The sequence below is a fragment of the Muscardinus avellanarius genome (genome assembly GCF_963383645.1).
Source record: "Muscardinus avellanarius genome assembly, chromosome: 13".
NCBI classification, from domain to species: domain Eukaryota; kingdom Metazoa; phylum Chordata; class Mammalia; order Rodentia; family Gliridae; genus Muscardinus; species Muscardinus avellanarius.
Window position 1 is genome coordinate 14563892 of NC_137799.1, and position 27106 is coordinate 14590997.

At 46.6% G+C, this 27106-nt stretch overlaps 1 protein-coding gene across 1 annotated transcript; it reads left to right on the top strand.

Moving 5' to 3' along the window:
* Window positions 1–1692: 1692 nt before the first annotated feature.
* Window positions 1693–27106, top strand: GGTA1 (glycoprotein alpha-galactosyltransferase 1 (inactive); the record flags this gene model as incomplete). Its single annotated transcript, XM_080709221.1, has 6 exons — window positions 1693–1778; window positions 6499–6534; window positions 8907–8972; window positions 9857–9970; window positions 19264–19401; window positions 26413–27106. The coding sequence occupies exons 1-6, from the start codon at window positions 1699–1701 to the stop codon at window positions 27104–27106; spliced, it is 1128 nt and encodes a 375-aa protein (XP_080565347.1). The 5' UTR covers window positions 1693–1698.

The window sequence follows — 27106 nt, forward strand, 5'->3', positions numbered from 1 at the left end:
GGGGATTACAGGCGTGTGCCACCACGCCCGGCTATTGATCATTTCCTTGCGGGAAAAACTTTCCAGATCCTTTTTTGTTCCCCCAATATGTTCTGTTCCCCAAATATTTCCATCCTTTCTCGTAGTGGTTTTCATCCTTTTCCAAGTAATTTCTTCCTCCTTTTTGACATGTGCTGCACGCACACCATAGTGTGCAATAGAACCCGGCGCGCCCTGCTCTTCTCTAACTGGAACTTGGTACCACTGACCAAGCTCTCTTTATCGCCCTCCTTCCCCCACTGGCCCTGGCCTCCTCCGATAATAACCACCATGCTACTCTCGATTTCTATGAGATTCAGCCACTTTTTCCTTATTTAGCTTTTGTTTCTGTTTTTGTTTTATTTATTTATTTATTTATTTTTGCGGTACTGGTGATGGAACCCAAGGGCATTCTATCTCCGAGCGACACCCTCAGCCCTATTTTTTATTCTTTATTTTGAAACAGGGTCTCTCTGAGTTGTAAAGGGCCTCGCTAAGTAGCTGAGGCTGTCCATGAACCGTGATCCTCTGGTCTCAGCCTCCCTAATGCTGGGATTTGCGCCACCACGCCCAGCTTGTTTTATTTATTTATTTATTTATTTATTTATTTATTTATTTATTTATTTATTTATGTTGGTACTGGGGATGGAACCCTTCTACCTCTGGGCTACACTCCCAGACCTATTTTTTATATTTTATTTGGAAACAGGGTCTCTTAAGCGAGGCAGCGAGGCTGGCTTCGAACTTGCGTGATACCAGTGTGCCACCACACCCGGGTTATCAGATTCTGTTTCCCAGATATTATCATCCTTCTTATCATGCTTTTAATTTTTTTTATCTTGTCTTTTCCCCTTGGGACTCAACTTTTGTGTCCATTTAACAGTAAGCCTTCCCCAGACTGTTTGTTTGTTTGTTTGTTTGTTTTTGCAGTACTGGGGATGGAACCCAGGGGCATTCTACCTTTGAGCTACACCCTCAGGCCTATATTTTTATTCTTTATTTTGAAAAAGAGCCTCACTGAGTTGCAAAGGGCCTCACTGCAAGTGTGCGCCCCCACACCCGGCTTCCCAGACTGCTATGGAAGCATTTCCCAGGCCATTCTCCTCCATGCAGCCCACCTTTCCACTCACTCACGTAGCCATCCCAAAATATCTGTGTACCTGCAGCGTGCAGATTGCTTCCTTGCTTGTAAATGTGGTAGAAGTGAAGTGGGTGGGGCCTAGTTTGTAAAAGACCTGGCTCATTTCCCCCTGAGCAGGGCATTGTGGGAAGCCCAGGGGCAGGAGAGCCCGAGAATGGAGTAGCTCCCGCAAGCACATGTCCGGAAGGCGGGCCACCTGAACCAGGAGGTAACTGGAGTCCCTGGAAACCCTTTAGAGCTGCTCCCGCTCTCTCCTGCATTAGTGGTGCATCAGTACACTTTCCTTCTGAGCTCCCGTGTGACCATCGCATCCTTCCCAACACAGGCAGGGCTCTTATTAACTGGGCAGACCTCTTGCCATCACAAGCCTTTGTGACTTACGTTAGAACCCACTCCTCGGCTCTACTTAATTATTCACGAACAGATCCTCTCCGAGAGGATATTGGTAGAAACGTTTCCTAAAAACCCGATCTCATGTCGAATTTCGTTTATTTAATCTATTTTCCCCTCTTCTTTTTTTTTCTCCCCAGGAGAAAATAATGAATATCAAAGGAAAAGTAATTCTGTCGATGCTGGTTGTCTCAACGGTGGTTGTTATGTTTTGGGAATATATCAACAGGTAATTAATTCTAAAACCCGATAAAATAATGTTGATGCTGCTGCTTTCACTGTGCTCCTGGTATTGGCCAGGTTAGCAAGTAGAATTAAAACTAGGCTCACCAGGCGTGGCGGCGCACGCTTGGAATCCCCGCGCTTGGGAGGCGGAGACAGGAGGATCACGCAGGTTCGAAGCCAACCTCAGCTACTTAGTGAGGCTCTCAGCAACTTAGTGAGACCCTGTTTCCAAATAAAATATAAAATAGGTCTGGGAGTGTAGCCCGGAGGTAGAAAAGCCCCTGGGTTTCACTCCTAGTACCACACACACACACACACACACACACACACACACACACGGGAGTTCCACTGAGCCAGTATTTCTAAATCCTAGATTATCTTTAAAATCACTCAAGCCAGGTGTAGTGGCCCAAGCCTGTATTCCCAGTACTTAGTTTGAGCCCAGAAAATTGTAGGTTCAAGGACAGCCTTAGCAACCTAGTGAGACTCTGTTTTAAAATAAAACATGAAAAAGAGCTGGGGTGTTGCTCAGAGGTAGAATACCCCTGGGTTCAATTCCTAGTACCTCCTTCTCCCCCCCCAAAAAAAAAAAAAAAAAAAAAAAACCAAAACTCACCAGATTCACAAGTCACAAGTAACTAACTTCTGGGTAATTAATTATTTTCCTCCCTACTATGTTAGAGAGAGCAGGGTCCCGAAGGAAGCCCGGAATGTAATTGTAAGTCATTTATATGATCAGATGTAGAAATTACCTTTGCGAAATTTCAAGCAGGAATTCTATGAGAAATCCACCCTGAATTTTGCAATCTTAATATATTTGTAGAGTTTTATGGAACAACTCAAGTTGTTGACTTTTGCTACAAAAATACACACCAAGTGGCTGGTGATTCATTTGTGCCTGGCTGAAACTTTTGGGTCTGTTTAACTCCGGAAAGCAGAAGGGCTTTAAATATTTTTGATTTTTCAAGTTTATCTGTGGATTCAAGTACACGAACCGCCTCTGTGCTTTTTGAAACTATAGGGTCAATTGGAGAAGTTTCTGACTAAAAGAACGCTCCACGCACAGCTACAGAAATGCAGCTACAGATATCTGTGGCTTAGAAGAGGATGGAAGAGTTGGGTGTGGTGGAACATGCTTGTAATCCCAGTACTTGGGAGTCTGAGATGGGAGGATCACAGGCTGAAAACTAGCCGAAGGCAATTAACGAGGCCTTCTGCAACTCAGTGAGACCCTGTTTCCAAATAAGAAATAAAATCTAGTGGAAGGTGTAGTTTAGAGGTGGAATGCCTCTGGGTTCAATCCCCAATCACACACACACACACACACACACACACACACACACACACACACACACCAGAGATGACAGAAAAGGTCAGACTTCAGTTCAAAAAGCCCAGTGTGCAGAGCTATTGCAACACCATTAATATTTTCTTGATGAAGTGTTTTAATGCCCTCAAGTTTAAGACAGTGGCCTGGATTAACATGTGAATATCTCAATTATTATATTCTAAGACTTGATGCACCAGCAGGCCTGTGTCTTGGCTATTTATTTAAAAAGTGTTAGGTGCTCGTGGTAAAGAGACAAGAGAGACCAGGAATCGCGGTAAGAGTTTTAATGTGGTCCTCTCGGGGATGGACCTCCCAGAGACCTGTGGGCCCCTCCGAGGCTGAAGGGAAAATGCCTCTCTTTTAAGGCATATGTCTTGGGGGTGGGACTATGCCGATATCATATCGCCTAGCAGAGTCTCCTCCTCCTTCTCCAGGGTTCCGACCCTGCGGGAAAAGGGGGAGGACCCGACTTGTCAAAAAGGAAGTGCGACTTTAAGTATATCAATAGCAGGAGGAATTTTCCAGAAATGCAGAAACAGTCTTTTTGAGATGCGAACATATCTAACCACTTCTAGAAACTTCTTTTGTTTCATTCTGAATACTTTTACGAAAAACACAACCAGCTAGAGTATGACCAAGCTAAAAGTCTGGAAACTAGGTCTCTTGAGTTGAGGACACTAGTTCAGAGAAACGATGACTCCGAGAGGTAAGTGTGGGGCCCCTGGGGCTCCCTCAGACACTGGAGGTCCAGGAAGTGGTCAGGTGTAGAGGAGGCGGCCTGGGCTGGTCCTGTCCGACCACGCACCTGCTCCGTGTTCTCAGGCAAGTTACTCCACCTCTGTTCTTAAGCTCCCTTCCCTTTACAGATGGGGTTCATGTGACCAGCCTCACAGGGTAGTCAGGAGGACTATATATGTTTTTGTGTATAAAGCAGTCAGTAAATGCACCCTCTTTCACAGCTTGCTGGTTCAGATGCCAGCAGTTGGGGGCTTTGCTAACAGGAATTTATTTATTTATTTATTTATTTATTTATTTATTTATTTTGTGGGTCTGGGGATGGAACCCGGGGCATTTGACCTCTGAACTACACCCACTGCCCTATTTTTTATTCTTTATTTTGAAACAGGGAGGGAGCTAAGTTGCAGAAGACCTCACTAAGTAGCCGAGGCTGTCTGCGAACCGCGATCCTCTGGTCTCAGCCTCCCGAATGCTGGGATTAAAGCGTGTGCCACCACGCCTGGCTCCGACAGGAATTTATTTCTCATGGTTCTAGTGGTTGGGGCAGTCCAAGGTGCCTGTTGACTTAATCTCCAGGTGAGGGCTCTCCTTCTGGCTTGCAAATGATCGATGCCCTTTTTCTTGTGTCCACGCATGAGGGAGAGCGAGCAAGTTACAGTCTCTCCCTCTTCTAACTAAGGACACTAATTCCATCATGGGGTCCTGTTCGTGTGACCTCATCTAAACCAAGTTAACCGCCCAAAGGCCCCACCTCCAATACCATCGTCCCGGAGACCAGGCTTCAACATACAAATTTGGGGGAATACAAATATTCACTTCATGTTAGTCACCGCCATCACCTTCATTCTGAGGGCCTAAACAGGACTGGGGGGTTTTGGCAAATAGAAGGAAGAACCCTGACGATCAGAAAAGTCCAACAGAGGAATAAGTGCCCCTTGGGGTTTCCGCCGGGGTTGGAATACTTCCTGGATGACCATCTATCTCTGACTTTCATGCCTGATTGGGTAACTTCAGTTCTTCCGATGTGCGGAATCCACTTGGCGGCCTGCGAGTGGTTTCGGAGGGGGCAGCTCTCTCCCTCTTGTGAAGCGGCCATGTGGTGGGGAGCTGAGGACACGGACCGCAGAGCAGAGGGCAGGACTGAGCTCCCAGGAGCAGGCGAGGACCCCCGGCCCAAGGGAGGATCGACACCTTGGCATGGCCTGAAGCAACGATCATTTCTCTAATTGTCCCAGAGATTATATCAAGAGGAGGGACGAGCCGAGTGAGGCTCAGGACTCGGGCCAGCGTCTCTGCACAGAAGTGCGGAGCAACCTAGTATGACAAGTTCCATCACTTTGGTTCCCAAGATGTCTCCCAAGCCAGTGGCTGCCCGGGCCACTGCCCAACTGGTCTCCTGCATCTTCTCTTATGCTCCCGCAGTCTCCGTGCAGTGAGCTTTGTCAGACGCTGCCCCCTGCTCTGTTTAAAACTCTTCAAGGGCAAAATCCCCAGCAGGTCCAAGCAAACTCTGGTTTCTGCTACTTCTCTTCCATTTCTTTGTACAGTACCTCTTTTTTTTCTACCTCAGGGCCGTTGCATATGATTTTCTCGTCTTTGACACTCTTCCCATTTCCTCTTTGCCCGGCAAACTCCTATTCATCCTTTAGAACCCGGCTAAAATATCAGCCTCTCCTCCAGGGAGCCTTTAAGGTCCTCCTGAGAAATGTTTCTGTTTGTTCTCTCTGTATATAGAGCACATTTTGGAGTAGATAGTCATGGAGCTAGGTGATGATAAGGTCTGCCTTCCTGACTGCACCTCACGCCCCACAAGGATGAGGACTGCACCTGCCTTGGCCAATGGCGTACACCCCGCGCTCGACCTGTAGCACCCAGCAAGTGTCTGTTGAACGACTAGGTAGAGGTGACCCACTCAGGGGTCAGGCCCAGGCCTGCAGATGCCGCAAGACAGCCTCCCTGCCTCCGTTAGGCAAATGCCTGTGGGGTTGCTGGGGAGAAGGCTGTGAGTTGGGTGTGGCACTAAGATCTATGGTGGATGCTCTGTGTTTTGGGAGAAGATAAATCTTAAATGAGTGATGGCCAAGCCAGGGTATTTCCACCTTCCAAGGTCTTCACCACCAAGATTCCTGAGTAGGAAGCAGGAAAGGACCCATCTGTGAAGCCTCTTGTCCCTCAGTGAAGCCATCCCTGGTCCCGGAGAGCTGACCGTCTTTAAAAACAAACAACTCAATCAATCGTGCCCTTTTCTTTTTTCAGTAGGGGATGGAACCCAGGGACATTCTACCTCTGAACTGTACCCCCAGCCCTATTTTTTATTTTGAAATAGGGTCTCACTGAGTTGCAAAGGGCCTCACTAAGTAGGAGCTGAGGCTGTCTTCAAACCTCCTGTCTCAGCCTCCCAAATGCTGGGATTACAAGCGTGCGCCGCCACGCCCGGCCTTCCATGTGTCTTGAGGTTGGTTCCCCAGATACCTCCTTCCCCAGGGGAGCATGAGAATTCCTATTCTCCCTTATGTCTCAAAGGAAGGTGGGAAACTGGATGGAGCTAAAACCTGGGCTCTCAGCTCCGCCCAGGGCCCAGTGCTAATGGATACAAAGCAGCCTTTGTGGGAATTAAAAGTAACATGATATGTTTTTATTTCTTGTTTGCTTTCAGCCCAGAAGGCTCAATCTTGTGGATCTATCACTCAAAGTAAGTGTGATGAGTTTGGGTTATCTCATGGATATCTCTTCTGCCTGTTTTTGCCCCCTCTCTGGTCTGTCTGTCCACACACCAGGCATCCATGGGCCCCAGGCCAGAGTCGGAAGGGGAGTCCTTGGCGATCTGGTCTGTCTTCCTCCAGTCCCCAGACTTGTGTTTTTCCCTTGGCCTCTTTAATGACATCATGTGAGGAACATCTCTGTCTTGTTGATAAAGAGAACCCGGGAAGATAGTGTCCGTTATTCCGCCCCGTAATGTTGTCTACAGAGCCATGAAGAAATTGCTCTGAAAATAAGAAATCAGGCAAAAAGTGTGGAACGCTTGATGAAGTAGTATGTATCTTTTTAAAAAATTTTAAGTTATTGTTAAAAACCGAGAGCCAGGTGTGGTGGCACACACCTGTAATCCTCATACTTGGGAGGCCAGGAAGATGCAGGTTTGAGTCCAGCCTCAGCAACACAGTGAGGCCTCCAGAAACTCACTGAGACTGCGTCAAAATAAAAAAGGACTGGGGGTGTAGATCAGAGGCAAAAATCACCCTTGGTTCAATCAAATCACTCTTGTTCAATCCCCACTATAAAAAAAGAAAGGAGAGAGAGAAAGGAGAGAGAGAGAGAGAGAGAGAGAGAGAGAGAGAGAGAGAGAGAGAGAGAGAAGGAGGGAGGGAAGGAGGGAGGGAGGGGGAGAGAGAAGAGAAGAGAGGGGAGAGAGGAGAGGGAGAGAGAGAGAGAGAGAGAGAGAGAGAGAGAGAGAGAGAGAGAAGAGGAGAGAGGAGAGAGGAGAGAGAATATGAATAAATTGAGAGATATAAAACCCTTATTTTCCCATCTTCAGCTTGGCTGCCAGGAAGCTCAAAGCACATCTTGTTTGTAACTGCTTGTTCTGGCCCCAGCCTTCATTTCTGATATAATTGTCCCCTGGTATTACACCCTGGCTTTAATCTTTTAAGCCATGGGACCTGGGTGACTTGCACAAAGCCACTCAGCTAAAACCTCAGCTGTGAAGTTGATAAAGGTTAAACTTTTATTTGGGCTGACCAAGGTGACATGAAAATACACACCTGGGTGACTAAGCCAGTGCTTTCTCTTTCTGTTCCCTCTGTCTTTCGTTTTTGTGTTGTTCATTCTTGCTGTGTCCTGAGCCATCCCAGGTCCTGGAAGTAGGTGGGCTGTAAGACAGCCGGTTCGGGAGTCACCCTGACATCTTATCTGTCCAACCGAAGGGCACTGGTTTCTCCTCCAGAGGGCCTCCAAGTGGTTGGCTAAGGGGGCTTTTAACCAGCGTCCTCAGCTTCCTGTCCACTGATCCTTAGATTCCCTCAGGCCATCTCTGCCAGCCTCTGTAGTGACCTGAGTTCCTAGTTTAGCAGAGGTAACTCCTGGGAGGTCGTGCACGCCTATAACCCAGTACTTGGGAGGTTGAAACCAGAGGATCACAAATTTGAGGGCAGTCTGCAGTAACTTAGTGAGACTCTATTGTAAGTATTAAAAAATAAAGTAGGGCCGGAAGTGGATCTCAGAGGTTGAACACCCCTATGTTCAATCCCCAGGACCACCACCACCACCAAAAAAAAATAAAAAGATTCTTGGAAACATGTGTTGATTTTTCATTCAGATTCCAACTCATCAACAATAATTTGTGGTTTATCAAGCTCTGATACATATGCTATTTCATTCAGCCTGAAGAATTCCTTTTGTGAGAGGTTTATTATTGTTACTTTATTTATTTACTTAGTTATTTTTTGTGGGCGTGAGGATGGAACCCAGGGACATTCTACCTCCAAGCTCCGCCCCTAGCCTTATTTTTTAATTATTTATTTTGAAACAGGGTCTCACTGAGTTGCAAAGGGCCTCACTAAGTAGCTGAGGCTGTCCACAAACTGTAATCCTCTGGTCTCAGCCTCACAAATGCTGGGATTACAAGCATGTGTCACCACACCCAGCTCTTAATATTGTTTTTAACTACTCTTTTCCGAGGACAAAGTTGAAATTCACAGAGGGAAAAATGTGCTCTCAGAGTCACACAACTTAGTGAGTGGTAGATCCAGGCAAGACTCAGGTTTATGTGTGAATGTCCCCTCCCCCTTCCTTTCTCCCCTCCCTGCCCTGCTGGGGCTCAGCTGAGTGCAGGAGAGGGGGGGCTCACAGGGAGGGGAAGAGAGGACCTTTAGGAGCATCCTCTCCCATTCAGCTGGACAGTTTCACTTCTGTTTGTTTTATGAATTGGTAGCTTAAAATTAACTTTTTTTTTTTTTTTTAAAAATAGTGATATCTACCATTAAAAAAAAAAAAAGATTTGGAAACTCCCCCAGTGCGGGGACTGCCTCATTTTCTAAAAGTGTTTATGTTCTTTTTCATTCTTAGAAACCCAGAAGTTGGTGAGAGCAGCGCTCAGAAGGGCTGGTGGTTTCCGAGCTGGTTTAACAATGGGTAAGGCCGGCAGGAGGCCATGTCTGTCTGAGCATCCGTTTAAAATGGCTCCTGTCACCACCTTCTCACGCACTCATCTTTTTTTCTCACTGAAATCATGCAAGGAATCTAGTATGTGGGTAGACTAGGAAATTTAATTTCCAGTTAACTTAATTTGGGCGGATGCTTAAAGAGCCAGAGAGACAGTCATAAATTGAAATGTTCTTAGGAGGGTAGTTGTACCGATTCTCCCCGCCACCCCCTGAAATAACCCAAGGATTACTAGGTCATTAAATCACTCACTAGCGACTAGGAAGGATGATAAGAAAGGTGAGTACTAGCCAGGCATGGTGGCACACACCTGTAATCCCTGTACGTGGGAGGCTGAGACGGGAAGATCAAAAGTTCCAGGCCAGCCTCAGCAATTTATCAAAACTTTCTTTAAAAAAAAAAAAAATAGCCGGGCGTGATGGTGCATGCTTGTTTACCCCGAGCTTGGGAGGCGGAGACAGGAGGATCACGCAGGTTCAAAGCCAGCCGCGCTGGCTTAAGAGACCCTGTTTCCAAATAAAATAGGTCTGGGAGTTTAGCCCGGAGGTAGAAGGGCTCCCAGGAACCCCAGCACCACCAAAGAAATAAAAAATACAAAAATAATATAATAAAATAAAATGGGGTTGGGAGTGTAGCTCAGGGGTAGAACACCCCTACGTTCAATCTCTAGAACCACGAGAAAAGAAAAGAGAGGTGCATCGAATGCGCACGTAAAGTCCATCCTCTGGACAAATGCCTAGCGCCTGCGCCCCTCCGGCCGCGCCCTTGCTGCCCTGGTCGCTCCCTCAGGACGCAGTTCGTGAGCTGTTAACCTTGCAGTCCTGCCTTACTGGCTTGCTTTCCTTTATATTTAGGACCCACAGTTATCAGGAAGAGGAAGAAGAAGATGTAGAAAAAGGAAGAAAAGAGGAACAAAGAGAAGAAGACAAGGAGGAAGAGCTTCAGCTATTGGACTGGTTCAATTATAAGTAAGAAGGAAGCCTTTGTCCATGGGCTGTAAATCCATAGCCCAGCGGGAGGCGGCGGGGCCGGTAGGCATCTGAGAACGTCCCGGTGCGGGAGACAGGGTCTCAGCCTGCCCGAGACCTGTAGCAATGGACTTTGGATAATAAACTGAGACCTGGGGACTTTGAACCAAGTGGATTGGGCAACGAAATAATAACTCTGGTCACAACTGACGGTGGTGAACAGATGAATCATAAAATTCATCTGTTGTGATGAGTTTGGGAAAGAGGGTTGGAAAGAGACTGATAGGATCACGGAGTGTTGTGGAAAGCCACAGGAGCTGGAGTCGGGGCGGGAAAGCTCTCTGAGAGACAGTTAACTCATCTATAAAGTGGGAATGAAGACTTGAAAAAAAGTCATGAGGCTGTGAATTCATCATTAAGCAAATGTTTACCCAAACTTAGCAAGTTCTAGCTGATGTTTCTCAAAGTGCCGGTCACTATCCATTCCTGTGTTCAGAAACTAGTTTACTGGGCCCAAGCTGGCTTTTTTATTAAATTGAACCAGAAGATCAAAGGGCATCATGTGAAGTCAGGATAAGTCTTGCTTAGTAAGAGTTCTGTTACTTTCTTTCTTTCTTTTTTTTTTTTTTTGGTGGTACTGGGGGTGGAACCCAGAGGCTTTCTACCTCCGGGCTATACTCCCAGACCTTTTTTATATTTTATTTGGAAACAGGGTCTCACTAAGTTGCTGAGAGCCTCACTAAGTAGCTGAGGCTGGCTTCGAACCCGTGCGATCCTCCTGTCTCCGCCTCCCAAGCGCGGAGATTACAAGCGTGCGCCACCACGCCCGGCCTTAAAAGTTCTGTTTCTGTATATATGCGTATGTGCATTGCAGTTGGTTGTGATGTAAAATATATTTCCCCCGAGTTAAGATCAAAGTAAACATGGTGTCAGGCACAGCATTGGGCACAGGAGACAGAAGAAATTTCTCAACCTGGTTATATTCTGAACTTCTGTTCAGGGTCTTGGGTCTGGGGGTGTAGCCCAGTGGTAGGGTGTGTTATATAAGGCTCTGGTTTCAACTGCCACCAAGAAATAAAGTTGTTGGTGGTCTCATAGGGACATTAGGCATGAAACTAGTATTTGCCGCGGTTGGTAAGGGGTGTGAGTGGCCGACTGGAAGGATGTGGTTTGGGGACAGAGGTGGGGAGACAGTCGCTGTGTGACTATGAGCCCTGAAGGACTGGTGGGTCATGATGTCATTGACTAGGAAAGGAAGAGACACAGCTGCTGAGTTGGGGACATGAGGAGTTCCATGAGGGATGTATGGGGCTTCTGCCCAGAGGGTCCCAGGTACCCATGCGCGGAAGATAGAGCAGGAGACATAGGGCGAGGTGTTTTCAGGGCAATTGGAAGTGGGATCTGTGGGCAAGGACCAGGCCACCCGGGAGGGGAGAGGCTCTCTGACATGGACATAGGCTTTTAAACAGTTACGGGAGGAAGAGACCTCTCGGAAGGAGCAGGACCCGCTTTGGAGGCAGGAAGGGGTCAGGAGAGAGGAGTGCCTGCTCCGTGTGGACGATCTTGGGCTCTGGGAAGACTTGGATGTGTGGTGGCAAGTTTACCTATTGTTTTGGAATAGGAGGTCCATGCTAGCGTGGAAGGATGGGGCTCTTGGCCTCGTGAGAGTCATTCAGGTAGCTGGACGATAAGGTAGCCATCTCTAGGTGCTAAATTATGCCTTGAAATGGGAAAGAGTGGAATGGAATCTTCTTTCTTTCTTCCCTTTTCTTTTTTTTTTTGTTTTTGTTTGTTTGTTTGTTTGTTTGTTCTGGGAATTGATTTGGTACATGTGTTACCTTGCCTGACTTGGAAGAATTTATTTATTTTTATTGTAGTGCTCAGGATTGAACCCAGGGGCATTCTATTTCTGGGCTACACCCCCAGTCCAATTTTTTATTATTTATTTATTTTTGCAGTACTGGGGATGGAACCCCGGGACATTCTACCTCCAAGCTACATACCCAGCCCTATTTTTTAGTCTTTTTGTGTGTGTGTGTGTGGTACTGGGGGATAGAACACAGAGGCTTTCTACTTCTGGGCTATACTCCCAGACCTGTTTTTTTGTATTTTATTTGGAAACAAGGTCTCACTAAGTTGCTGAGAGCCTCACTAAGTAGCTGAGGCTGTCTTCGAACCTGTGTGATCCTCCTATCTCAGCCTCCCAAGCGCTGGGATTACAAGCGTGCGCCACCACGCCCCTGGCTATTCTTTATTTTAAAACAGGGTCTCATTGGGTTACAAAAGGGCTCACTAAGTAGCTGAGGCTGGCCACGAACCATGATCCTCCTGTCTCGGCCTCCCATATGCTGGTATTCCAAGCATGCGACACCATGCCTGGCTTTATTCTTTATTTTGAAACAGGGTCTCACTAAGTAGTAGAGGTTCTCACTAAGTAGCTGAGGTTGGCCGTGAACCCAGATCCTCCTGTCTCAGCTTCCCAAGTACTGGGATTACAAGTGTGCACCGCCACATCCAGCTAAGAATTTTGTCTTAATGTGCCCTTTTAGATTAGGGGGAGGGGGCCCCCAAGGCACATGCAGGTAGATGAGCACCCTCTGAGGAGGGTGGGGCAGTTTTACTGCGTCCTGGTGCTTTGCTGAGTGGGATCTGGGAGTTGGGGCCAGGGCTGAATTACTAGAGGGAGAGAGGAGAGTCAGACATGGGTTACCAGCTGTCTCTCTCCACACTCCCAAGTACACAGCTGGGCTTTACCTACATGTAATGACAAGCAGATATTTAAACAATATTGGTTAGAACCAGCATCAAATGCAAGCTTGTACAGGGCACTGAAGTCCATTTCTTGCATCAACAAATGACTGAAAGAAAGGATGAAGCTGGGCGTGGTGGCGCTCGCCTGTAATCCCAGCATTCAGGAGGCTGAGACAGGAGGATTGCGCAGGTTCGAAGACAGCCTCAGCTACTTAGTGAGGCCCTTTGCAAGTCAGTGAGACCCTGTTTCAAACTAAAGAATAAAAAATAGGGCTGGGAGTGTCGCTTGGAGATAGAACGCCCCTGGGTTCCATCCCCAGTACTGCAAAAGAAAGAAAAATAGAAGAAAGGAAGGAAGAAAGGAAAGAAAGAAAGAAAGGGAGGGAGGGAGAGAGGAAGGAAAGAAAGAGTAAATGTCTTTCATGTCAAATTTCCCTGTTTTCTAAAGTACCCCAGCCACATCAGAGCATGCCGGGCATCTACATCCACATCCAGAGCTCTTGGCTGCGCAGGCCACTCCCTCTTTCTCTTCTTTTCCGTCTCTTTTCTCACCCTCCTTGGTAGGAGTCTCTCCCTCTTTCCAGGCACCGGACGTAAATAAGAGCTTTAGGCTAAGCGTAGCACCAGCCTTTCTCATCTTCTTACAACACCCGCTCTCCCAGTCCTGCGCCATCAGACACCTCCTGCAAGTGGGTGACGCCCACATTTGAGTCTCTGGTCCAGGTCTTTCCTCTGAGTCCCGACATGTATCTACCTGCCCGCCCGCCCGGCATCCCTGCATGTCTCCAGAGAGCTAAAAAGATTTCTCAACTGCGCCTCACCCTGCTCTTCTTTTCAGTTTCCGTCTGAAGCCAGAGTGCTGGAGACTTCTGCTTCGTCCACCCGCCATCTAATTCACTCTGTCAACGCTGGCTCCCAAATCCTTCCCACGCCGCTTCCTTCTCTCCCTGCACACCTCCTCTGCCTGTTCCTTGCCGACTGTCCAGCACACTGTTGCTTAAGAAGTGATACATGTTCCAGGGATTCACTTTTTTTTTTTTTTTTTTTTTTTTTGGCGGTACTAGGAATGGAGCCCAGGAGCAGTCTACTCCGAACTACTCTCACAGCCCTATTTTTTTTATTCTTTGATTTGAAACAGGTTCTCACATTGCAGAGGGCCTCACTAAGGAGATGAGGCTGGCTGTGAACCTGTGGTCTTCTTGTCTCAGCCTCCCAAATACTGGATTACCAGTGTGCACCACCATGCCCAGCTTTTTTTTTTTTTAACCTACTGCATGATTCATGGGATTTTAAGACTTCCTCTAACCAATCCTTAGGTACCACAATGTACCCATAAATAAAGACATAAAATTTAAAAGTTACCAATAATTCAGGGCTATGTGTTTTGCTTACGGAGGCCCTATCGTTTTTCAGGAAGCTTTTGGCCTGCACTGATGGAATGGTATCTGGTTGCACGGCTGAGTGCCATGTTTGGAAGGAAGGCCTTGGAGCAGCTCTTGCTAGCACTTTGCCCTCTTTTAGAGCCCCAAGTTTGTGATGGTGGGCATCTCTGGCAGGAGACCTGGTCAAAGATGAGCTTTAGCACAGGTACAGGCTGCCCTCAGCTGCTTTTCTGTGAGGTTGGGACTTGGGGTTTTGTTTTGCTTGGTTTTTAGTACTGGGGATTGAACCCAGGGCCATTCTTCCTCTGAGCTACAGCTACAGCCCTCATTTATTTTTTATTTTGAGACAGGGTCTGGCTAAGTTGCCGAGAGTCTCACTAAATCGCTGAGGCTGACCACTGTTTTTGTTTTGTTTTTGTTTTTGTGGTACTGGGGATGGAACCCAGGGGTATTCTACCTCTGAGTTATACCCCCAGCCCTATTTTTTATTCTTTGTTTTGAAACAGGGTCTCACTGAGTTGCGGAGGGCCTTACTCAGTAACTGAGGCTGTCTGTGACCCACGATTCTCCTGTTTCAGCCTCCCAAATGCTGGGATTACAAGCGTGCGCCACCACGCCCGGCCTGGCCATTGTTTTGATCCTCCTATTCCAGCCTCCCAAGCACTAAGATTACAGGCATGCGCCACCACACCTGGCCCGAGTTGTGGCTTTTTTTTTTTTTTTTTTTTTTGCGGGTCTGGGGATGGAACCCAGGGCCATTCTACCTCCAAGCTACACCCTCTGCCCTAGTTTTTATTCTTTATTTTGAAGCCAGGTCTTACTGAGTTGCAGAGGGCCTCACTAAGTAGCTGAGGCTGTCCGCGAACTGGGATCCTCTGGTCTCAGCCTCCCGAATGCTGGGATTACAAGCGTGCGCCACCACGCCTGGCTGTGGCTTTTTTTTTTTAAATAAATTTTTATTGATGCATTGCAGTCATACATCTCAATGGGATAAAAAAAAATATATACCTGTGGAGATATACATGCACACATCACCCAATCAGCCCCGACCCAATCTCTAACCCGGAGAGCGGGTTCTGCTGCTCCGAGCGCACCCAGCCCCAGCACTGCACAGAGGAGCTTGGTGGCCAGGAGTGCCTTGGCTCCCGGGACATGTGGCACTGGCCAAGCTGATTATGTGGGGCTCTATCTGATGCGCCCCAAACATTTTTCTTACATAGTATGTTGTCCAGTGTTCCTGAGCATGTGGGGCAGGTGCAGTCTACTTTCTGGGAGATTTCCTCAAAAGTTCAGGGTGGATTAGAATGAATCTACCTGCCTCTCCTCGATACTGGCTGCAGCTGCTGCCATCTTGGCCCTCCTCCTGAGCATTTTTCTTACGTAGTATGTTGTCCAGAATTCCTGAGCATGTGGGGCAGGAGCATTCTTTTTTGGGGGAGATTTCTCCAACAGTTCAAGGCGGGTTGGATTGGATTTTTCTACCTCTCTCGAATACTGGCCACCACTGCTGCCATCTCGGCCATCTAGGTCTGTCTCTTCTCTCTTATATTTTAGGTATGAAGTCATGGCTATTAATGTCACTATATGTTGTCTCAATTAGATATTAAACCAAAATCTAATGTCCAGGGTTTCTCAGAGGAATACGTGTCCTATTTGGCCGCTGCCAGCTATCGTCGCAGCGGCCGCAGTCGCCACTGAAACCACGGCCACCGCCATCTTGGCCCCTCCTGAGTTGTGTTTGATGAGGAATTCCCTGATGCAGAGCACCTCACTTTCCCCTCCTCTCCCCCTCCCCACCCACTGCCTGCCTTTCCAGGCTGTTGTCTGTCTTGGCCAGGATGGCTGACATGTTGGAACTGTCCCTTGAATTGAATAATAAGCAGCTGGGAAATAGAATGTCTTAATTTTTAATTAAACATTAAATTTTTTAACAGTGCTACTAGTTCTTCCTGCTTGAAGGAGTCCATCTCATCCAAATAACTAACCAGGTCCCTCGGTCTCTGAGTCTCTCTAGAAGATGTATATGGAGTGCTCCTGCCGTTAAGGCTGTGAGCCGGCCAACCAGCCACGGGGCAGGGAGACTATGGAGGGCAGGACTGAATCTCAGTTCTCTCTCCTGGTGCTTAGCTCCAGTGCCACCCTGCACATAAATTAAATTGCCAGAAACTTAGTCCTGCTTTCTTAGCCTAGCTTTGTTATTTATTTATTTTTGTGTGTGTATGTGGTACTGGGGGTGGAACCCAGAAGCTTTCTACATCTGGGCTATACTCCCAGACCTATTTTTATATTTTATTTGGAAACAGGGTCTCACCAAGTTGCTGAGAACCTCACTAAGTAGTTGAGGCTGGCTTCAAACCTGCGCAGTCCTCCTGTCTCAGCCTCCCAAGTGCGGGGATTACAAGTGTGTGCCACATGCCCGGCTAACCTAGCTTTATTTGTAAGATGGGGTGATAACAGTACCCACTTGGTATGTTTATTTTATTTTATTTTATTTATTTATTTATTTTTTGTGGGTCTGGTGATGGAACTCGGGCATTCGACCTCTGAGCCACACCCCCTGCCCTATTTTTTATTCTGAAACAGGGTCTCACTGAGTTGCAGAGGCCCTCACTAAGTAGCTGAGGCTGGCCTTGAACTGTGATCCTCCGGTCTCCGCCTCCTGAATGCTGGGATTACAAGCGTGCACCACCACGCCAGGCTTGGTATGTTTATTTTAGAGTAAATGAAGAAATGGAAGTCAGGTGCACAATAGGTATTAAATAACCTCCTCCTCCTCCTCCTCCTCCTCCTCCTCCTCCTCCTCTCCTTCTCCTTCTCCTTCTCCTTCTCCTTCTCCTTCTCCTTCTCCTTCTCCTTCTCCTTCTCCTTCTCCTTCTCCTTCTCCTTCTTCTTCTTCTTCTTCTTCTTCTTCTTCTTCTTCTTCTTCTTCTTCTTCGTTATTGTTGATAGCATCACTTACTTACCAAACTCTGGCTCATGTGCAACAGCAAGACTTAGCAAGAAGGCTGGGTTAGAACTTGTGACTGCTCGGTGCTCGACAGGCTAAGCCCAGCGCTGCAGGATGCGGGGCGAGGCTGACGGAACTGGGTTCAAAATCACTCGCTGCAGAATATGTGCTGTTTGTGTGTGTTTACGTGTGTGTGCCTATCTCTCTCTGGGGGAAAGTCCTGATGGCCTGGTGGGCTGTGCTCACATAGCCCTACTGAGGCCTGGGTCCGCACCCACTGCACCCACCCATCAGCACAGTGGGTCGTGAAACCTTCTAAAACCATCAATAGCTCATCATTTCTCAGTCTGCACCGATTTAAAAAAAAAAAAAAAAAACCCAAGCAGCTGAGTGCAAATAGTGTTACAATTATCAGGACATTAGATCTCTCTCTCTCTCTCTCTCTCTCTCTCTCTCTCTCTCTCTCTCTCTCTCTGATGTAAGATAGAGTGGTTATGATCTCATCAAGTGACTCTCCATGTGAGAAACAAAATATGGGGCTGTGGGCCGGGCGTGGTGGCGCATGCTTGTAATCCCCGAGCTTGGGAGGCAGAGACAGGAGGATCGCGCAGGTTCGAAGCCAGCCGTGCTGGCTTAGGAGACCCTGTTTTCAAAAATAAAATAGGTCTGGGAGTGTAGCCCGGAGATAGACGGGCTTCCAGGAACCCCTGTACCACAAAAAAAAAAAAAAAAAAAAAAAAAAAAAATATATATATATATATATATATATATATATATATATATATATATGGTGGTGGCTCAGAGCACTGGACTCCGGAGTCAGATTTATCCCTTAGGAGCTGTGTGACTTCACACAAGTTACTCAATCTTGCTGTGCTACAGTTTCTCCACACATAAAATGGGAATGAAAACCTCCCCACTTGAGAAGGGTGAGCCCCGGGCACAGTGCCTGGACTCTCGGGAAGTCCCTAGCCTGTGTTAGTCGCTGTCCTCAGGGACCAGCTGTGTGCCCTGGACAGTGAACAGGCTTCTCTGAGCCTTGGTTTTCTTACCTGGATGACCTGCACAACCCACCCCTGGGCTGTTGCAAAGACGGCAGAGCGCACCATGGAGCCTGGCGGGCCGCTGTTACCTCCAGGCAGTGGGGTGCTGGGGGCGATGGAGGCAGGTCTGGCCCGCCGTGGGGAAACTCGGCTTTGCCGGTGGGTGGGTCGTATGAGTGAGGAGTGGGGGCTCCGGGGCCAAGCGGAACTCAGTCCCAGTTACTCGCTGCCTTCTCTGTGTGACCTAGATACTCTTGGTGTGGCCGAGAAAATGGCGAGCAGCGGCAAGCAGTTGTAGAGTTGGAATCTAGGCAATGACGTGCCAGTCTCCTCTTCCCCTGGGGAAATGTGGCCACTTCTTGAGCAAGGGAGGGCTGTGGCAGACTCTCTGTCCCCCCAGCTCCTGCCCGAGCTCCACCTGGTAGCCTCTCCACTTCTCCCCCCATGGGTTCTGCCCTCTCTTAGTGGCTTCCTGTGTTTATGTTGGCTTTGCCACGTTCTGTTCAAGCAGAGAGCGCACCTTCCACTCTCTCTCTGGGTTCCTCGTGAGGTGTGACGAGCCGCAGACAGGGCTTTTGCCAGAGCTCTGGGCCCTAGCAGTGGCCTTGCTGGATCTCTGTCCAGTCCCCCGCTTCCTGGGCACCTTTTTTTCCTTGTCTGTACAATGAACAGTAACACCAGGATCCCTTAGTCTGGGGTCCTTGGTGGCCAAGAATCGGGTTCCTACCCAGAAATGCCTCCCAGCCAAAGGCGAGTTGAAATGCCTTTTCCTCTCTCCTCTCTAGCATCATGCTTCCATCCCCCAGGGATTAAGAACTGGGGTCTTCTCAAGCCAGATGACACCCACAGGGATACACACTGACCCTGAAGATGCCACGTGGCAGCTCAGGGGCTGGGGAGAAAGCGAAGGGGATTTGGAAGTAGGAGGAGAACACAGAAAGTGGGGGAAAGAGGGAAGAGGTGGGAGATGCATGGGAAGAGACTGTCCCCAGAGCCGTGCTCGGGGGCACCCGGGCCCTGCGCTGGCCCCGCAGATGGCTCACTCCCATGCCTGGTGAGGTTCAAGGACAGCCATTGCACCTTACAGCTGACCCATTTTTTTTTTTAACCAGTCTCTGCCCTGCCTTAGCAAAGCCGTCCTGACTCACGGGACTGTCTGTTTATCACCAGGAAACGCCTGGATGTCATAACACTTACAGACTGGGATGCGCCCATTGTGTGGGAAGGCACCTACGACAGAGCCGTCCTGGAACGTTACTACGTGAAGCAGAATATCACCGTGGGCTTGACGGTCTTTGCTGTTGGAAGGTAGGTGTCGGTGACAAAACTGTGCTTGACTTTTTCTTCTTCCACTATCAGATGGTGGTGAGGAGGCCCCCGGGCTTCGTGGAGGCGCTCCTGACTTGTCTGAATGATGAGACAGGAGAATGTTTAAATGGGCCCATTTCAGGCGGCCTCCTTGCTGAGGAGTCTCCCGTGCCCACCCCAGACGAGGGTCACGGGTTGCAGGTAAAAATGTTCCCAACACAGCCGGGCGTCTTGGTGCACACCTGGAATCCTAGTGATTGGGAGGCAGGGGTAGGAGGATTGTAGGCTGCAGGCCATTCTCAACAACTTAAGGAGAGCTTCAGCAACTTGGCAAGATGGCGTTTCAAAATAAAATAGGGCCGAGGGGTCTAAGAAGTAGAACCCCTGGGTTCAACCATATACGACCGTAGACACATGTCTATCTGTATATCTATACATATCCTATTTTTGTTTTTCTTGAGAATTAACCTTTTTTCCCCCAAAATGAAACTGAAATTTCAGCTTTCCTGTTTCCATCTGGGACCTCTTCTGAAAAAGTGGCATGAAAGTTTGATTAATCTCTGCCTTGTACAATGAGATTCGAAAGCTCAGGTTGATCTGAGCCTGCGCATTGCTTTGTGAAAACCTCCAGAGACAAATGTCCCTGTCCCAGAGCCCAGCGGCCATCACTGTGGATATCATCATGGTTAACACTATGAGTCGTGTTCTTGTGTTGCTGCATGAGCCGAGTCCAGGGGCCCAACAGAATCTCTGCTAGCGAAGGATGACTGTAGAATTTTGATTTTTTTTTTTTTCTCCAGTACTGGGGATGGAACCCAGGGGCATTCTACCTCCGAGCTACACTCTCAGCCCTATTTTTTTATATTTTATTTTGAAACGGAGTCTCACTGAGTTGCAAAGGGCCTCACTAAGTAGCTGAGGCTGGCCACAAACCATGATCCTCCTGTCTCAGCCCCCCAAATGCTGGGATTACAAGCGCACACCACCACACCTGGCTCCTGAAATTTTCACTAGAAGAATCTGTGCCATTTGAGGCCAGGAGCCAATGCTCAACTCTCCTAATCCTTTGGCACAAAGGGGACAAGCCAACCATGTTGCAGATTGATCTGATCCTGGGGTTTCCAAAAAGAGAGGTCCATGATAGCTTCTGGTCCCAGGGCCCCATAATGGCTTCAATCACCCAGTTGCCACTCTGCAGAACAAAACTATGAACCCCACATCCCGCTGAAAGAGCTGTGTGTGCAGCTGCCAGGCAGGAGAAGGCTGTGCTCTAATCCCCACAAGTGGATTCAGACCTTGCAGAGCTGATGTTTGGTTTGTTTTCGAATAACATTGCAGAGCCAAGTGTAGCCATTTAATCTCTCAACAATGTTAAACCTCACGGCCAGGCTCCAACTCACCCCAGTATTGTTTCCCCAGCCTCAGGGTATAGTAGATTTTTCTTCAAATTCCAGAGTAGAGAAGAATGTCCTTTCCACCAGCCACAGAGCCATGTCAATGTCCCTCTCGGTGCTGCTCAGATACATTCCCTTCACTTAAAGAATCAATCTGAGAAATGCTTGGGTGTCCAGATGCCAACAGCAAAAGCACAACTTATTTTGATAGCAAAAGAAGGAAATCTAAAAAGCAAAAAAGAAAAACCACACTAGTCATTATTATTTCAACACAACATGATTGATAGTATGATTAGTAAATTAAATTCAGTCTACACTCACTGTGCGTGAGTTTGCAGTTTAAAACAGTGGTATCAAGCCATCTGACTCCTTCCTCTTCCCTGTAATCTCCATAGCCTGGCTTCACAAGACAGTCTACAGCTCGAGCTCACAGAAGACACCACTACAGTGTTCTTTGAGTAGAAAGAGTCAAAACATCACTCTATCCCTATTAGAACAGCTAAAGTAACGCTGGCAACAGCGAATGTTGGCAGGGATGCGAGACAACAGGAACACTCATTGCTTGCTGATGGGAATCAGCACTTTCTTTCTTTCTTTCTCCTTCCTTTCTTTCTTCTTTCTTTCTTTTCTTTTTTTAAAGTAGCATTTTTGGTTTTCTGGGTTTTTTTGTTTTTTTGTTTTTTGTTTTGTGTGGTACTGGGGTTCCTGGAAGCCCTTCTAACTTAGGGCTATACTCCCAGACCTATTTTTGTATTATTATTATTTTTTTAATTTTATTTATTTTTATTGGTGCACTGTATTCATACATCATAATGGTATAAAAAAAAAACTTTTGTAGACGTACATGCACACATTGCCCAGTTAGCCCCTACCCACTCCCCACCCCGTTCCCTCCCCATCCCTCCTTCCCATGCTTGGCTTAGTGTTTGACATCTAGTATTATAGCAATTTATCTAAAATTAACAATGATAATCTCACATAACAGTTTCATTTGTCTGATACCAAGCTTTTGATGACTTAAAGATAACATTTCAATATTTCTTTTTGCTTTCTTACCAGAGAATATTTTTTCTTTTTTTTTTTTAGGTGAAACTATCATACATTTATTTATTTATTTTTCAGAGAAAATCTATCCTAATATGGAATATGAACTGTAGATACACAAAATGATCTCGAAAAAGAACAAAGCTAGAAGATGTATATTTTCTGATTTCAAATGTTATAAAGCTACAATAACTGAAACAGTGTAGTACTGTTCTAAAGGCAGATATATAAACCATTGGAGTTAAATAAAAGCCTAGAGATAAATTCTTCCATATATTGTCAAGTTATTTTTGAAAGGTTTCCACAAACACTTGGTAGAGGAAATAATAATCTTTTAACTAAATATTGTTGAAAAATAATAATTACATGAAGAAGAATAAAATTGGACCCTTACCTAACACATATACCAATATTAACTCAAAATAGATAAAAGCACCTAAATATAAATCTTAAGACTATAAACTTTTAAAAGAAAATCTGGGTCATAAAACCTCATGACATTGAAATTGGCAGTGTTTTCTTGGATATGATTTCAATGGCACAGGCAACAGAAGGGTAAACAAACTCCCTAGAAAATAAAAAAAATATTGTATATCCAAAGACAATGTAGACAGAGTTAAAAGTTACTGATAGAATGGGATAAAATATTTCCAAATGCTATATCTGAAGGTATATTAATATTCCAACTAGAAATCCTAAAAATTAGCAACAATAAAAGCAAACAATACAATTTAGAAATAGGTAAAAGACTAATATAAATAATGAATCTCCAAAGATAGCCAATCTTAGTTGTCTGTTGGATGGAAAATCTTTTTTCTCTGGTTCTGGTGTGTGTTACCTATTTCTTCTTTGTAGTTAATCTCTTTGAGTATTTTCTCTAGTGCTGGTTTTGAAGACATAAATTCCGTCAGTTTCTGTTTGTCATGGAAGCTTCTTATTTCTTCATCTAATTTGATAGAAAGTTTTGCTGGGTAGGAAATTTTTGGCTGGAAGTTGTTTTCTTCCAGAGTTTGGAATATGTTACTCCAAGCCCTTCTGGCTCTCATGACTTGGTTTGGGAAGTCTGGAGTGATTCTAATTGGTTTGCCTCTGAATGTCACTTGGCCCTTTGTTTTTGTTGCCTTTAAGATTCTCTGCTTGGCTTCCACATTGGTCATTTTGATGATTATGTGGCGTGGGGATCCTCTTCTCCAAACCTGTCTAAAGGGAGTTCTATAAGTTTCCTGGACCTGTGTATCAACCTCTTGCTCTGTGTTTGGAAAATTTTCTGCTATTACTTCCTTGAAGAGATTGTTAATCCCTTTGGTTTCACCTTCCTTTCCCTCCTCTATTCCAATGATTCTTAGGTTAGCTCTCTTAAAATGGGCCCATATTTCTTCAATGTCAGATTCCTGCTGTCGGTTTGTTTTTTTTTTTTTTTCTAAATTAGAAACTATACGTTCGTTTTTGGAGTGATCATCTTCTAGGAGTGAGATTCTATTCTTTATATGGTCTAATCGATTGTTTATACTTTGAATTGAGGCCTTTACTTCATTGAGTACATCCTTTATCTCTTTTGGGGTCTCTCTGAATTCTTTTCGAAACACCTCTATTATTTCTGCAGTTAATTTCCTGATTTGATCTTTTAGAGATCTCTGAATTTCTGTTTTATCAGGTTCTGATGTTGTGGGGTTGTGGGCATTCACTGCTCCATTGTTATTTCTCTTTCCCATGATTTCGGAAGTTTGTGCCTTCTCTGGGTTCTTCCCTGGGTCACTACAACTTCACTTAAGGTGCTCTGGATCTCGAGTCTGTGGTATCTCAGTCACCACTACTCCTTTACTGGGTTGTATCGCAATGTCCCAGACCCAGGGATTCAATCGAGACTGCTTTAGACCATGGGGGGTGCCAGGCTGGGCATTCTCCTGCATGGAGTTGTGACTATGGTGTGATATCTCTGCCACCACCACTCCCCCACTGGGTCAAGTCCCTGGGAGTCAGTACTGTGATTTCTCCTCTAGGGGCTGCAATTTGACTCACTGTTGTTGAGTGAGCCAATGGAGCTGTAGTAGACTTGGTGAATTCGCTGCTGCCGCCACCAGTGGCAATATGGCGCCACTGCCACGCCCTCGGCTGTGAGGCTGGCGTATTTCTTCTCTTGTTTTGAGCTCTGCTCTGAGTCCCTGCAGGGTGTGCTGAGCCCAGCCACTGGGAGCTTTAGCTGCTCCCTGTGCCAAAAAATCTGGCAAATCCCGCCCGGCTGTTCCACAGCGGCTCACCTCGGCTCGCTGTCCGCCACTCTTCTCTGGAGCCTGGTGGGCTGTTGAGTGCGTTGGTCTGGTGCCGTCCAGTGAAGTCGCCGCTGCCGCTGATAGTATGGCACTGCTACTGCGTCCTCGGGCGTGAGGCCGGTGTATCTCCTCTCTGTCTCTGAGCTCCGTTCTGAGTTCCCCTCCTCTGGAGCCTGGTGCTGGAAGGAAAGATGGTGTCCACGCGGCTCCGTGCTTTGGCTCCGGCCGCAGCACTGCGGTCTGGTTTCTTTGTGGTGTCTCGTTTTTTCAGCCCTCTTTTTCTCTGTCCCTTGTATTTACCTTTTTTCTTTCTCTGCTGATGGTGTTTTCTGGCTATGAAAGGCGCTCATTTTGTGGTAATAGAGATTGGTTGTTAGCGGGACTTATAAGCCCCGCTTTTCTCCGTCACCATCTTCCCGGAAGTCCCTATTTTTTTTTTTTTTTTTAAACAGGGTCTCTTAAGCCAGCGTGGCTGGCTTCGAACCTGCATGATCCTCCTGTCTCCGCCTTCCAAGCGCGGGGATTACAAGCGTGCTCCACCACGCCCAGCTCGTTCGTTCGTTCGTTCTTTCTTTCTTTCCTTCTTTCTTCCTTCCTTTCTTTCCTTCTTTCTTTCTTTCTTTTTATGTGTGGTCCTGGGAATGGAACTCAGCGGCATTCTACCTCCAGGGTACACCCCTAGCCCTATTTTTATTCTTTATTTTGAAGCAGGGTCTCACTGAGTTGCAAAAGGGCCTCACTAAGTAGCTGAGGCTGTCCTCCAACCACGATCCTCCTGTCTCAGCCTCCCAAATGCTGGGATTACAAGCATGCGCCACCATGGCCGGCTTCAGCAGTTTCTTGAAAAACAAAACATACTTTTACCATCTGATCTAGTGATCTCATTCCTTGGTATTTACCTAAATGAGTTGAAAACTTATGTACACACACACACACACACACACACACATACAAACTACATGTAGATATTTTTAGAAGCTTTATCCATAATTACTCAACTTTGGAAGCAACCAAGTTGTCCTTTGATAGGTTAATGGAAAAGTAAACTGTGGTTTTTATCCAGATAAAGTGTATGTATTCAGTGCTAACAAGAAATGAACTGTTAAGCCACAAAAAGACATGGGAGGATCTTAAACACATATTACTAAGTCAAAGAAACCAGTTGGAAAAGGTTGCATATGGTATGCTTCTATGATATCCTGAAAAAGGCAAAACTAGGAAGACAATAATAAGATGAGGTATAAGGGGTGAGTGAGAGAGAGAAAGGAATAAAAAGCAGCATACAGGATTTTTAGGGCAGTGAAACTTCTGAATGGTACTATGATGGATACATGTCATTATACACTTTCCAAAACCCATACATAGGATGTATGACACCAAAATTGAAGCCTAACATAAACTGTGGGCTTTTGGTGGCGATGATGGATTAACGTGGGTTTGCCTGTTGTAACAAATATTTCAGCTCAATTTTGCTGTAAACCTAAAATTGCTATAGCTTGTGACCAGTGGGAGGCTCACAGGATGGCTATGCAACATGGAATGAGATCCACGGCCCATACCCCATTCTCTGAGTCACAGAGGAGGATGAGACCCTGCTGATGGCTGGAATTAACCAACACAGAGGCACAGACATTGCAATCACTGGAGTCATGCATTCCCACCAGACCCAAGGGTCACCTCTCCTTTGTGTATGGTCTGGCAGTAGCAACACTGAGATGAAGATTAGCCTCCCCACCCCCCCGAGGGCTGTTCTAGTACCCCCTTTGCTTAAAGTCTGAACCAATTGGCAAACAAGACCAAGGGTAAGTAAAGCAGATGAAAGTAAATGTCATCATCGTTATAAATTAAAGCCAGCATTTGAGACTTGTATCTGCAACCCATGGGCCTCTGAAATATTGAACCACAAAATGAGAAAGACTTGGGCATCTACGGCATTCAAAACTACAGGTCTCCAGTGTGGGAATAGAGCCCGTACCACGGAGCTCACTGTGAGGCAGAGTAGTCGAGAATACACACTCAGACTGGCCGGCTTCCAAGAGCGAGAGGACAGGGCTGTGCACGCCCAGTTGTTCTTCCAAAATCGGCAGTCAGATAAGTCATTCCACTTCCCCAAGAGCAGAGAGACTGAATGGTGGAGAGGAGCCAGGAGCATTTCACTAACAGATGTCCCTCCAGATAAAAACAGGCATTTGGGTGGAGAATCATCATTTCCTCCTAAACTACGCGGGCAACTTGATGAGTGTTGCCTGTTGTCTCCTGCAGGAACCTACAGGTTCAATGTATTTCTCTCTTCTTGGTTTCAGATACATTGAGCATTACCTGGAGGACTTCATAGTGTCTGCTAATAAGTACTTCATGATCGGCCACAAGGTCATATTTTACATCATGGTGGACGATGCCTCCAGGATGCCTTCAATAGAGCTGGGTCCTCTGCGCACCTTCAAAGTGTTCAAGATCATGCCTCATAAGAGGTGGCAGGACATCAGCATGATGCGCATGAAGACCATCGGGGAGCACATCTTGGCCCACATCCAGAATGAGGTCGACTACCTCTTCTGCATGGACGTGGACCAGGTCTTCCGAGACCATTTTGGCGTGGAGACTCTGGGCCAGTTGGTGGCTCAGCTACAGGCCTGGTGGTATAAGGCATCTCCTGAAGACTTTACCTATGAGAGGCGGAAAGAGTCGGCAGCGTATATTCCATTTGGACAGGGGGATTTTTATTACCATGCGGCCATTTTTGGAGGAACGCCCATTCAAGTTCTCCACCTCACACAGGAGTGCTTCAAGGGAATCCTCCAGGACAAGAAAAATGACATCGAAGCCACATGGCACGATGAAAGCCACCTAAACAAGTATTTCTTTTTAAACAAACCCACTAAAATCTTATCCCCGGAATATTGCTGGGATTATCATATAGGCGAATCTTCAGATATTAAAGTTGTCAAGATATCTTGGCAGAAAAAAGAGTATAATTTGGTTAGGAATAATGTCTGA